Source organism: Eretmochelys imbricata, chromosome 2 (genome assembly GCF_965152235.1).
Source record: "Eretmochelys imbricata isolate rEreImb1 chromosome 2, rEreImb1.hap1, whole genome shotgun sequence".
NCBI classification, from domain to species: domain Eukaryota; kingdom Metazoa; phylum Chordata; order Testudines; family Cheloniidae; genus Eretmochelys; species Eretmochelys imbricata.
In genome coordinates, this window is record NC_135573.1 from 68,898,307 (window position 1) to 68,912,227 (window position 13,921).

Below are 13,921 nucleotides of genomic sequence, written 5' to 3' on the forward strand. Positions count from 1 at the left end.
GACTTCACTCCCCTTTTTCCCCCCATGTTTGCTTTCTTTGATGTTCTTGAATACTTGCTGTGTTGGCTTTAGAGAGAATGTTCAGATACTCCACAAACTGCACTAGTGTATATGAAGTTAACGTTACTATCTGTGAGCTTATAATTATAATCTTGATTATTGTGAGGCTTGTTCTTTTCTATTTCATAGTCTGGCTCAGCTTTTTTATTTCATCTCATTCTCTTTTTGTGGGACTTATGGCCAATTTCCCTGCCACACCTTGTTGCAGCAACTATGACTAAGGTACATTAGAAAACAGATGATATTTTATTGTCCTTCTGCAGGACATGTGTGTATTGTGTTTTTTCCATTAAGTTTAACGATACATTCTTATGGTTTTCTGTAAAAATCAGTAACATGGTTTATAAAAAAAAAAACAAAAACAAAAGCCCCACTACAACCCCAAAACAGATATTAATGCTATATAAGTTCAGATGCAAGTTAAATGGCCTTCAGAGACCACATTAGTAGATTCTAAATGAGGGATGAAATCCTTGCCCCACAGAAATCAACAGGAGTTTTGTCACTTACTATAGTGGGGTCAGGATTCCCTTAAAGATATTTAATGGATGAAACAACCTATGTGTAAAAAATAGCAGTAGGTAACATCCTACTTTCCAACAACTCCACAGCTTTTTGTGCTATTAACTGACACTAAATTATTATAGAATGTTCTTAGAATACAGCACGATAGGTGGATGCCTTGCAATACTGAAAAATACGAATACATTTTTGGAGAGAATGGTTTTCTGTCTTGTAGATTATTAAAAATAAATCAATGAGTTTATTAAATCCATCGTTTAAAATTACAAAAGAAATCAGTTTAGGGAAAGGGATGCTGCTTACATTTATCTGCTCTCTGATTATCATCACCATTTTTTGTCAGTAGCAGCTGAACTTGAGAAGAGCGGTTCTCATGAGAAGGTGGGATGGATCTGGCCAGCCTGCAGGTTTTGCTGTTTTTTGTGAATTCTGGGTTGTACATCAGGCAGAAGCTTCCCCAAGGGTCACTAAAGTTTAAAAGGCCTGATTTCTCACTTACACAAACCTCCCTGTACACCACTTGGATCCTAAAATGGGCGTAATTTTTATACCCTTTGTTTAACTGGGAATCTGGTCCTGCTGAGAACAGACCAGCAGGTCTCGTGGTCCAGGTACCAGGTCTTGCTGCACTGCATGGAGGAACAGGATGAGCCCTGAACAGGAGATCCACCTAGCGGGAGCAGCACTGCATTCCTTACTAGGAGGAGGAAAATAGGTTAATGAGCTGGTCACTACCCTCCAACAGACTGAGTAGGCAGGTAACAAGCTGTTAGCAAATGGCATTAACCAAACTTACAAAACTTCAGAAAGGTTTAATTTAAAGAATGGGTAAATATTCAAGATGATATTTTAATTTAACTGAACCTGTTCACTTGTCCTGAGTGACAGGTACATGAAGGGTTAAATTTTGCCTTTAGACAGACATGAATATCATCCATAATGTTCACTCAAGGCCTGATTCTGACCTCACTGACACCAGTTTTACATTACTGTAACTGCACTGACTTCAGTGGTGTTATTACTGATTTACATCAGTGTAAGTGAGAGGAGGATCAGGCCCTGTGTGCAACCCTCCACTGGGAGAATCTGCATTAGTTAATTTTGCACTTCAAACTGGAAAGCACAAGATATAATTCACAAAGAAACCACCTCCTTTTGCCATGTGACTGGTAGTGATTCTCCATCACCTGCTTCCTGTGCTTTATCCTACGTTGACCTAAGTAACATACTGTGGACTAGGTGATGTTAGGCACAACCCTGATATGGGCTCCTGTGTAACTGTACCACCCCAAAGAGAGGCCCTGTGGAAGCACTGTGTCCCTGAGACACCCTCAGAGTCACAATTCCTTCCCTTCCTTCCTCATTGCTCCTGGGGTGTAGTCAATGCCTGCTGGCTTTTACCAGCAGCAAATTAGCATACACACCACTCTGGCTCACCTGGGGGCTTGGCACTAAGCTCTGCCCATTCCCCACTCCTCCCTGACCACCAACTCCAAGGAGAGACTAGGAAGGCATACAGGTGCTTACTTCTGTGACCCAAGGTCTGGGTAGCTCATGTAGGAGTACTGGGTATAAGGTGGGGAGAGCAACTCTTACTCCCCTTAAAGCCTGTACAGCACAAGCCATAATCTAGCCCTACCTTACTAATATGACATCCAAGGAAAGGAAATGATTTTCTGCCTTGCACATGAATGCTGCCAATTTAAAATTAGAACTTTAGCCACAGGAAGCTAGATTCTAGAGCTACAGGAAGCAAGTTCCAAGAATCTTCTGCTTGATGTGCTTTTCCCTGCATATGCTGACTTGACTATCCCCATAAATATACGATGCCACCATTCTGCCAGGGAATTTTTCATGCAGCATCCATGAACAATTCAGCAAAACAAAAACAAAACCAGTTTATGTACATGTTGCTTGAGTCCTCTTTATTAATATTATCCGCTGTTGAGTAAACCCATTTTAAATATGTCTTGTAAGTAAATTCTCCAATGTTTATATAAAACAGTACTGTACCTTGAATGTATCTGCGCTGTTGGGATTAAACAGCTGGTGCTTCCCAGATCCCAGAATAATAGGACCAGACGACTTGTTTTCTCCATAAGCGTAAAAGGACACTGTTGCTGTTGTGCCAGCTGTTTGGAAGCCCCCAGTGACTACAGTAATCTTCCAATCTTCTTCTGCAGAGTAAAAATAAAATGGAAACACTTTTATCAGAGTAACTGCTATGTGGCTGGGAAGCTGCCTACTGCAAATCATGCATGACCAAGTCCAGGGGACTGTAACTATTGTGCACCTGAGAAGCAATGGTATTCAGAGACATGCTGGCTGAATTGCAAAATAATGTTGGAAATTCAGGTTCAGCTTGGATAAGGATCCAACAGCTCAGATGCTTATCTTGGCCGCTCCTCAAGTCTGAAAAGTTAGGCTGGAAATCTCATGAGAACTGGCTGCTCTCTTGAGATTTCTGGCAATTTCCCACCTGAAGCATCTGTGATGGATGCGGGGGGATCCTTTCCTGCAGGATTTGGGTCACAATCCTCCTGGCTGCTGCCCATAAATTCCATAGGAACAAAAAGTATCACAACATTTCAAAACCTTTACAAATATTTGAATTAAGTCAACATTATCCTCATCTTGTCTCCTTATCCCTGCCCAAATATTAGTGCGTCATGTAACCAAGCACGCTAGTTGCCAGAGGAAAAGTGTGGGATTGAGATCATTTGTGAGTGGATCTCTGTGTCAAAGGAAAGGTCCAACAAAAGTTTGTGAACCACTGATATAAGGCATCCCTGATCTCTGTATACTTTAATGCCATTTCTTCTGCAATACACTGCATACATGTTACATAAATATCTGCAAACGGCTTAATACAAATCTCATTAAGAAGATCAGTTCACAAAAAGAAATTGTGCTTCTACATCTGAGAAGCAGGAACCATGAGCTCTCAGCCATTACTTTTATTGTGGTTTTTTCCCTGTGTGTGCAACAGGTTCCACCTAGTGACTTTAATTCATTTTGAGAAAGCAAAACAGTTTGGAGAAAAAAAAATAAAATCCTAGCCCACAGACTTGTTGTAGATAAATGCCACAGTATATACTGCAGTTTTATTAATAAAAAGCCTTGGGTTTGTTAATTCCCACATGAGTCAAGACTCAGGAATCAGACAGAAATGCTTTTTCTTGGGCCATGGTTCTCCTGCTTCCTCGGGGAGGAGTTGGGATAGGCAGTGTGATCTCCTGTTTTCCGTGCCGGTAAGGGCTGGGTTCCCACTGAAAATGATATAGCAAGTTTCTGTGGGGAATAAGGACCTCATGGGAGATTTTCAAACACACGGGGGAAGCTAAAGACCCATTTCCCATTGAAAGGCAATGGGAGTTGGGCAGCTAACTAACTCCCCTTCGTGACTTTGAAAATTTCCCCCCTCATGTCAATTTCTAGAGACCCACTTTCCTAGAAAAGGAACCACATTTACAGGCGGCAGGAGATACATTCACCTCCATTGGAGGAAGGATTACCCCAAAAATACTGAAGGTAGAAGCATTAAAGAGGTGAAAAGGGGGTTTCTGAAGGACTACAAACTCCAACACTGGAGTCTCATCACTGAACAGATAACAAAACAAATAAAGAACATTATTGACAAGATATAAAATGCAGCATGTTGTACCTCAGTTCAAATTCTGAGTTCCAAAATTCTGTGGAAAGACACTGCAGTGCTAAATTTTAAATGTGCTAAAAAAATATTTTTTTGCCTAGATTTCTATGTTGCCTCAATTATAGTGTCCCAAAAGTCTTTCCTCCTACATTCTAAAGACTGTTCATCATGTTAGTATGATGTTAGTAAGAACTTTCTCCTAAAATCTACTTAAGTGATGTGGGAGTGTTGTGCTTGGGTTTGGGAGTTTGGGGGGCAGAAGGGGATGAGGGGCAGTTATGATCCTCAATTTGTGTCCTTAAGGCAGACAGTGCAGTCCCGGAGTATCATTATAAGTGCTCTCAAGTCTGGACATTTTGCCTAGCTTTGGGAAACGCAGGGGAGACATCCCTAAAGGAACCCTTTACAAGTAGAAATGGGCCCAAGCAGTGAAGTTCAGCTATGCCTCCTGAGTTGAAACTCTTGAAAGATAGGGATATTTGGATTCAGGTTTAAATTTGGACTGTTATGCAGTATGGGGCCATCACTGAAGTCCAAATGCTAATCTCAACCAGGTATGAATTTTCCCGGAGGCATGCTGGGGGTCTTGGTTTGCACCCATCTTGCTTGCACTGAACTCCTAAAAGTTTTGAAATGTGATTTGTTGTTTGGTATAAGAAGAGATGCAGAAGTAAAAGGAGTGTGTGGCAGTGGAGAAGACAGTAATAAAGACAGACAAGGAGAATGATACAGTGACGTGTATGTATGGGATAAGGATCTCAAGAATTTCTAATCCCCACCTGGAACCAAGTGCCCTAACCACTGGAATGGGCTATAAAATCAGTCAGTTTCTCTCTCAATATTTCCTGTTGGAGCTGTTCCATTGTGTATAAATAATTGAGCATCCAATAGAACAGAGAGAGACTGACTCTATAGCCCAGTCTAACTTGGGATGTTGGAGTCCAGGTTCAAGTCTCTGCTCTGAATCAGGAACTTAAACCTGGGCCTTCCAAGCCACAGGTAAGTACTCTAACCACTGGACTAGTGGCATTCTAGGATTGGCTCATTTCTCATATAGCCTAGAACTGAGGATATTTGCATCAAAGCCGATAGGTATCCAGAAAACATTTCCGTTTCAACAGAAAAAAAAAAAGTACTTAGATTTTTATCAACCAGCTCTACCAGTCAGCAAGATGGTGCTTCATTCTGGTTCTGGATCAGGGTCAAAATGCTAAACTCAGAGTGCTCTTTGCAGACCCAAGCCTGTGATGTCCACTGAAAATAAGTGAACTGAATGCATCATGAGCTTAGAGCCCCACTCCCCATCATTCTTCTAGATGTAAGTGGCCATTGCTATATGCAGTGATTTTACTGCACAGTCAGACACTCTTGGCTGAATTGATACAATGTAGTGTCCAGTTCTGTGGACGCAGGAAGGACTAGACAGAGTTCCTTCTAAAATTGACTAAAACCTAGGAACTAGTTTGGTGGAACTATGGCAGTATTAACGAGGAAACCCCAGTACAGAGCCTGGTAACTGCATAGAAAATATTATTTCTGAGAAAGGCAAAAAAAGGATTAAGGCAAAAGTAGTTGTTATTCAAAATAAAATTTATACAAGTAAAATGTGGATTTGAATATAATTTGTATAAGAGACACAAATTTTATAATTAACGATTTGCCTTAGGGACACCACTTGAAAAGAAGTAGTTGAGTCTCAGTGGATATCTTGATTGCTACCATGAATTATGAACACATTTTAAAACTTTCTCCTGACATCTTCTAAATTGTTTCTCAAGCTGCAGCATAAAGTATTCCTTACAGCCGGGGGGGAAACTTGTGTTTTATTCAGATATATGTAACGTAATTGTATCAGGACAGAAAAGTCAATCTGGACAAACAAGAAATTGCAGGTAGAATTGGAAAATGGAGAACTAATAGAAAGAGCTAATTATACATGGCCTTGGGTGACAAAAGCCACAGAGCCATGATGGAAAGATTAACTAAAGAAAGTAAAATTAAGAAGGATCATCATTAATTACCAGGAAAATTATAAATGCCCAGATAACCAGTGAAAGACCTCAAAATTATTGGCATGAAAAATGATAAAATAAGGAAAAGAATTTGCAAATAGCACCGTTCAAGTGATTTATCATTTAAATCAAAATGAAGAGTTCATGGCTTAGTCAAATTGTGTATTGTAATTAAAATTTTAAAAGCAAATAAATAGGCAAAAAATGTGCAAGGCAGGTAGTTCTGAAACAGAGACACTCTTGATTAGAATACAAAAAGCAGCTCAGGATTTACCATTTGCTTCATCTTGCATTTTCAGCTGACGATTTATTTGCAGTTCTGCCAAAAATAAAATATGAAGTGCAGTTAATAATAGACCTGGCTGGTTACATTAAGAAAAGGTGGAGGGAAAGATAGCATGATATTAACCCTTGGGCTCCTGCATAATCAAATCGTCCCTCTCTCACCTCCTAATAAATATAATATAATATATAAACACACACATATATAAAAACTTGCCTGGGAAATGGAACTGGGGAAGCTGCAAAAGGGTTAAGGTTAAATTTTAAGTATAAATTCAGCACAAAGATTCTAAGCAAACCATACAAATTATTTATTTCATCTCCATAGTGTAACAATAACCCTTACCTTCAGGGTAGAGCTCAATTTCTGAGTGAATTATTCCCTGGGACATAAATGGAAGCCACCTGAGCATAAGCAAGCAAATAAGAAAGAAGATTGGAATCAATTTGTTCTTCATTGCATGTAACTAAATGATCGGAGGATTATTTTGAATGTTGAACATGAGTAGTAGCAGGGGCATTGTCTCTTGAGCAGGTGCCTCATAGTTTGATACATAGTACAAATTCAGGCCTCGGTCCTACAAAGGGATTGTGCAGGTTTAAGAGCCCTTGCTGACATTAACCGCACCTTTGCAGGATTGGGGCCTAAAGACAACATTCAAGATAGCAGAGAACTGGTGTGGAAAAAATAAGAGCCAGCTTCACCCACAACAGCTGAATCAAAATCAAAGGCATCTTATTTTAAAGAGTTGGGATAAGGACTGCCTACCCCATAACTCTAGCCTTGTTACCCCTCAAAGAGATAGTTATTTTTACTTAAAGGTAAACTCTCAGTCCCTGGACCAGAAGTGCATACAGTATTTGTTCCGTTTGAAGAAGAAGCCAACCTATGGAAAGCCCCATGACATGACGCCCCAGTATGGGAGTATCCACAGAGATAGTTGGTACATATTAGAAGTTAGAGAAAACGAGCTGGAATTAGCTCAGTTTACTTATCCCTAATCAGGGGATGACAGAGGGCAATTAGTCTACTTTCATTTACCGCCATTTTACCCTGGTGCACAGCATTGGGTCTGTTTCTCATGTGCATTTATGGCTGTAACTATCAGGGTCCAGACAGCCCAACGGGAGAACCAAAGGTTTAAACCCCCAAATGAGCAGCTGAACCAACTGATTGCAGACTGTATTATGGTACTATAAGCATACTGAGTAAGGTCTTTCATGCAAGCCTGGAATGTTCTGAACTTGATCGTCATTCTGAGATATGTGTACATACTGTGGTTACGAATCTATGTATTTATGCATATAGAAAACTGTGCTCATAACCACACCTACAATTTCCACTACATATCGCAGCCCAGAGGGCACCTTCCAAGACAGGGATTTATATGACACCGGCTCCAAGCAACAACCCACTGTCTAGCCAGGAAAAGACAATGGAGTTAATGGAAAGTTGTCGAGACATCCTGGCTCTCAGGTAAGGGGGGGATTTCTTCACTCTGAATAAACATGAGTCATCATGGACTGAGAGAAAAAAAAGTAGACACAAGCCTGCTTGTAAAAGGCTTTTTCCAAGGTTTTCTGACAGTCACTTGGCAAGTGCTGTCCATGAAACACTGGATTCTATTATAGCTAGGGGTAGGCTGAGAAACTGTTCAAAGGCAATAGATAACTTGTATTAGAAAAGGGATGCATCTTTATGTTTCTTTTCTGTGTCACCTGTATATGTTTGTTCTCCCTTACTACTTCATCTTTGAATCTATGGCTTTTCTATTACTTAAGCCTTTTTTTATCTTTACCGCGAACAGGTCTGTCATGTGCAAACTGTGTGGAGTGTGTGCCCCAAAGTAAATTGGTGCCTGGGGGGTAGGGGGGCTGTGTTCATGCCTTGAGGGGGTGATGAACCAGAGGGAATTTGTCCAAGTGTCTGGGAATTAAGAACTTGGGAAGGATGGATTTGGAAAGGCCTGGGACTGAAAGTGTGTTGGTGTCACCCTGCAAGGAGTAACTTGGCTGGTGAGAGCCAGGGTGAGATCTTGGGTAAGCGGAACAGCACCAAGGTATCTAAGTACAGGGCAGGCAGTGACAGCAGCCCTTACTGCTCAGGTGGTCCCCAAAATGTCACAATGTCCCTTTAAACTTCTCTGAGTACATGAGAATCAGGCACTAAGATTTCCATGAAACTACTCTTGATTTGCATGAGTGTGACAGAGAAGAACCAGGCCCAAAGCATTGTTCAATACTTTGGGGAGGAATGCTATGAAAAGTTAGGGAAATCGTGCAATAGATGAATAAGAAGTCCAAAGCTGAGCTTTAAAGATGAAGACAGAGGGCCAGATTCTACCTTTTTTACTCCTGCAATCCCAGTGGAGTGCACTGGGTTGCACAGATGTAATTGAAGGCAGAATTTGGCCCAATCTTTTCAACAGGAAAAGACTGAACCAAGAGCGCTTTTGACACCCTAAACTTTGGGACCCACTTTGCCAGCTTTTGTTTACTTCCTGCTCAGCAAAAATGAATATTTGTTTCTATGTAGATCCACTGTACAGCAGGCTTCTGGTTTGTTTACATAGTTTCAGTTTAGTGAACTCAATTAACCTCTAATGTGACCCTAACTTCCATGGAATTACACTGGGGATGAATTTAGCTGAATGGGGTCAAATCTGGATGCCTGTGCCAAACCCAATTAATCTGGGATTGTGCAGGGTGGTTCCAGAGAGGTCAAGTGGGGTGGAATCTTCCTCCACTCGCCTGTGTTCCTCCACTGTTCCAGCCTCACAGCTGCAGTCACCACTGCCACTGTGTAACCCATGCCTGCTTGGTGTGGCACTCTGTCTCCCTCGAGAGGCAGCCAGACCAGCTAGAGCAGGGGTGGCCAACCTGAGCCTGAGAAGGAGCCAGAATTTACCAATGTACGTTGACAAAGAGCCACAGTAATACATCAACAGCCCCCTATGAGCTCCCCCCAACTCCCAGCGCCTCCCCCCACCAACAACCCTGCTGATCAGCGCCTCCCCATCCCGCCCCGATCAGCTGTTTCATGGCATGCAGGAGGCTCTGGGGGGAAGAGGGGAGGAGTGAGGGCACTGCAGGCTCAGGGGAGGGGACGGTATGGGTGGAGTGGGGGCAGGGCCTGTGGCAGTGCCAGGGGTTGAGCAGTGAGCACCCCCCCAGCACACTGGAAAGTTGGCACCTGTAGCTCCAGCCCTGGAGTCGGTGCCAATACAAGGAACTGCATATTAACTTCTGAAGAGCCACAGGTTAGCCACCCCTGAGCTAGAGACTGATTAACCTGCTAGAGTTTTGGCTAAGAGACTGGTGTCTTCTAGCTCATGCATTGATTCCCAGAGATCCCAGGTTTGATCCTGGCTACCGAAAGGTTGTCGGTGTTACAATTGAACACTCAAATGGTGGGAGGTGAGATTTAGTAGTGATATCCACAAAGTTGCAGGTGCATACCTCTCCCAACTCATGTCAAATCTCTCTTATGAGTCAGGGTAGAGGAAGCCCCTCTGATGCTCAGCTGTGAGGTATACAGGATGTCTGCACTCCCTGCAGGGGTTCCCCTCCTCCCACATTCTGACAGCAGATCTGTCATAGTTCTGCTACCAATCAGGTGGTAAACGCATGCTTGGTGTGTGCAAAACATTCTTTGCCTCATAGGAAACAAAAATGATTCAGCTGAAGGCACAAGAGAAAATGTTCAATTTCTCAAATCTTTTCTACCTGCCAGAAAATCAGAGCTGCATCTGGGTGTCTCATTCTATCTGTTTCCAAGCGCCACATGTCAGTTTCACACCAAAGAATAGCATGAAACTGACAAAGAAAAGGATCAAGGTCTGCAACAACAGGAATAGATGCTGAGATAACCAGAAATGATTAACAGTGGCACCTGAGGAAAAAGGTCAATTAACCCCCTGATAAATATCCAGCTCTTTATTTTCAGAAAACAGGAGCTTTGATTTAAAAGGGGAGAATATAACCATTTTCTAAGATGTGTTTTATGCCTTGCTGACTAAAAACAGAGAGCGTTAAACACTGATCCATTTATACATTGCTTTTCACATTCTTATTTCCTCTCTCTTTTCTGGATTATCCTTAGAGGAACTTTTTCCTTCCACATAGTAAGGTTATTGCAATCTCAACATGAGAGCCTCTTCATTAATCAGTAGTTATGGACTGCTGTAGTGAGGCTGCTGGGGCTTGATCCTATATGGTTCTGAGCTTCCTAGCCCAGATCAGCAAAGCACTTGGCATGTGCTTAACATCAAGCACACATATAGTTCCAAGAATCAGGGCCAGAGGGCAGGTACCTTGGTACCTTCCCACCAGCTCACTAACAGGCTAAATCCCAGGAGGTGCCAAGCACATTCAATTAACCTTGAAAGAAGCACTTAGCATTTCATAGCACCAGATCCTAAGAACCTTAATACATTAACTAACTGATCTTCTAGTTTTCAGTGCTACAGCACACACTGGGCTGTTGGCCTATTTATGCTGCTCTCCTGTTAAAAGCAGGTTATACAGATATATTGTGTAATCCTAAATGCTGAAAACATGTTGATGTATAATTTTAAAACCCCAAGACAGAAATAACATTTTAATTGAAATCCATGAGAATGGCTGGATTTTGCCTGTGCAAAATCAAAAGTCAGGATTCTATTAAATCAGAAAAAATGTCGACATTTCCCAGATTAACTGAGAGAATTATGGAATTTGGTATCTTATATGACAAACCAGAAAAAAAATCAAGTCTTCTAGTATAAAATGATAATAAAGCCATGAGGCTGTGAAGATAAAGCATATCAGAAGCATGTCTGGGGAACAAAGCATTTTCCTTCCTTGAGAAGAGCATTGTGTTGCAGCTTCTTTGGCCAATAAAGAAGCCATCCCTTGGTGGTCCTGCTGCCCTATTTTAAACTCTTGTCAGTAGCAATGTTCTTTTTATAGCAGTCGCAAAAGGCAGGAATGATATAACTTCTCTTTCCTTTTCACCTTTAGAGCCTCTGCTGCTGAATATTTTCTGCTGACCAGCCTCCTAGGTGCTAATTATCACAGAATGAATACGCCGAAGTGCCCTGTCATACGTGATGTCTGAGCCATGTGACTGAAGGATGGATATGATACTGAGTTGATCTTTCTTGCTTGAGGTAGGCAGCTGGCCTCATTTCTCTATAGAGCCTTCTGTCTGATTAATGTCAGAGAGCTGTTTGTATCTTTTCACAAACAGATATAAGATATTGATGAAACACCAACTAATATGTGACTAAACCTGAAACCCTTATTCACATGAGAAATCCTTATTCTCATCAGTATTAATAAAAGTAATTATAATAATTCATAGGGTTGCCTTAATCTCAAATCATTTTACAAAGGGAAGTGAACATTTTTATTCCTATTTTAAAGACAGTGAACCTGAGGCACAGAGAGTTTCAGCAAGTTGCCCAAGTTTACACCAAATCAACAACAGATCTGGAAATACAAACTAGGTCTCAAAAAGAAAAGGAGTACTAGTGGCACCTTAGAGACTAACCAATTTATCTGAGCATAAGCTTTCGTGAGCTACAGCTCACTTCATCGGATGCATTCAGTGGCAAATACAGTGAGGAGATTTATATACACACAGAACATGAAAAAATGGGTGTTATCGTACACACCGTAAGGAGAGTGATCACTTAAGATGAGCTATTACCAGCAGGAGAGCGGGGGGGAGAAAACCTTTTGTAGTGATAATCGATCACTATCATCAATCATCATCGATCAATCAATCATCAGATGCATCCGATGAAGTGAGCTGTAGCTCACGAAAGCTTATGCTCAAATAAATTGATTAGTCTCTAAGGTGCCACTAGTACTCCTTTTCTTTTTGTGAATACAGACTAACATGGCTGCTACTCTGAAGCTAGGTCTCCTGACCCCAAATCCAGAGACCTGTCCACTGGGGCACATTGCCTCCTATCAATCCACTAATTTCAATGGGTCTACTCACATTAAGTTATTCACATGTATGAGAGTTTGCAGTGCAAGAACTATCGTATGTGCTTGAGCAGGTTTTTGGTTTCCACAGCTCTTCTTTTTGTTAAATGTAAAAAGGCTGGATGATGCGGTATTTCTCAAGTGACTTTAGCTACGCTGGTGTAACCCCTGCTTGCTGAGGGCGGGTAGGGGGTTACACTGATTTAATAGCTTAAATTAGTAACCACCAGAAAACTTTCCCCTTTATGGCATCTCAGCCGTCTCTTCGGCAAGAACAAATGCTACTCCTGGATTGCGCTCCTCGTGGATTTCCCATGGAGAATTAGGCTTTCATTTAAAAACCTGTTTGTATGATTTATCTTTGTTTCTTGCATGGGAAATTCTCACCCACCATCTTAGAGCATTGCTCCACATGTGACACAGGGACACTTGCACAATCCAATCATATAGCATAATGAAGTACGGAGTTACTTTGGCACACACTACCTGGTAATCACTAAATTAAGCAATCAGTCCTGGAGTGATAAGTTACATGAGTTTATCTGCCTGGTCCTGGAAAAACCAAACTGAGCACATCTATTGGCTAAATGTTTCACATAGGTATCATCCAAAGGGTATGTAGCCTTAAAGGATTATATGATATTTGGGAAGACAAAGCTAGTTTAAAAACAAAAGGGCTGTAGTATATATACAACCTCTCACAGTTGAAAATATATTCAGAGTTCTTCCCAGCTTTTCTGATGATTACTTTCTCACAGTACCAGTACTGCGCCTCGTTACTGGCCTCGCAGTGCAATAGCACCTTCTGCAGTTTTCCAAGAGATACAGCTTCCATTTCAAACATATCCACCTAGAAGACAACAGTTCAGACAACACTTCATAACAGCAGTAAGAAAGGCTAAAAGCTGCTCAGCATTTTAAGGACTTTGATCCAACTCTCCTTACAGCCAAGGAAAAGATTTCAATTGGATATAATGGGAGTCAGATTGTTCCCAAAGGGGCAGATTCAAGCCCATCGAAGTTAACCAGTGTCTTTCCATTGGCTCGATGGATTCTGGATCAGGTAATAAGTGGACAAGGGCTACCCAAAGCTAAAAATCTGAATGTAATAATATTGGCAAAAACCTCATGTAAATTACCTTTACGATCCTTCCCCAAAAGTAGTGCAAAATTCTTCAGTACTGATCCAGTACACCTTACAATAATGCTTGAGCAGGTACTTTACAATACCGTAACACTATTTTCTTAGTAAGGGACATGGTTGCTTCATGGGAGGTTCCCCCCTCTATTTAAATGCCACTATGCTGAAAAAGCCACTTTGTTCTGCTTATCCATTTAGATTTGTGCAGAAGTTTGATGAAGATTGCTTTAATGGAGGCATGCAGCTGATCAGGTGAAAGATTCAGGTTGGCCAAGT

The 13,921-nt window shown here is 41.5% G+C and overlaps 1 protein-coding gene across 1 annotated transcript in view; it reads right to left on the reverse strand.

Annotated features, from left to right (window-relative positions):
• The window catches only part of RP1 (RP1 axonemal microtubule associated), a 291,326-nt gene that overhangs the window by 180,083 nt on the left and 97,322 nt on the right, over window positions 1–13,921 (reverse strand). Inside the window, exons 21-24 of the mRNA XM_077809001.1 lie at window positions 13,200–13,354; window positions 6,875–6,933; window positions 6,521–6,565; window positions 2,596–2,759 (exon numbers count right to left, since the gene is read on the reverse strand). Coding sequence (XP_077665127.1) covers window positions 2,596–2,759; window positions 6,521–6,565; window positions 6,875–6,933; window positions 13,200–13,354 — 423 coding nt within the window. The remainder of the gene's footprint in view (window positions 1–2,595; window positions 2,760–6,520; window positions 6,566–6,874; window positions 6,934–13,199; window positions 13,355–13,921) is intronic.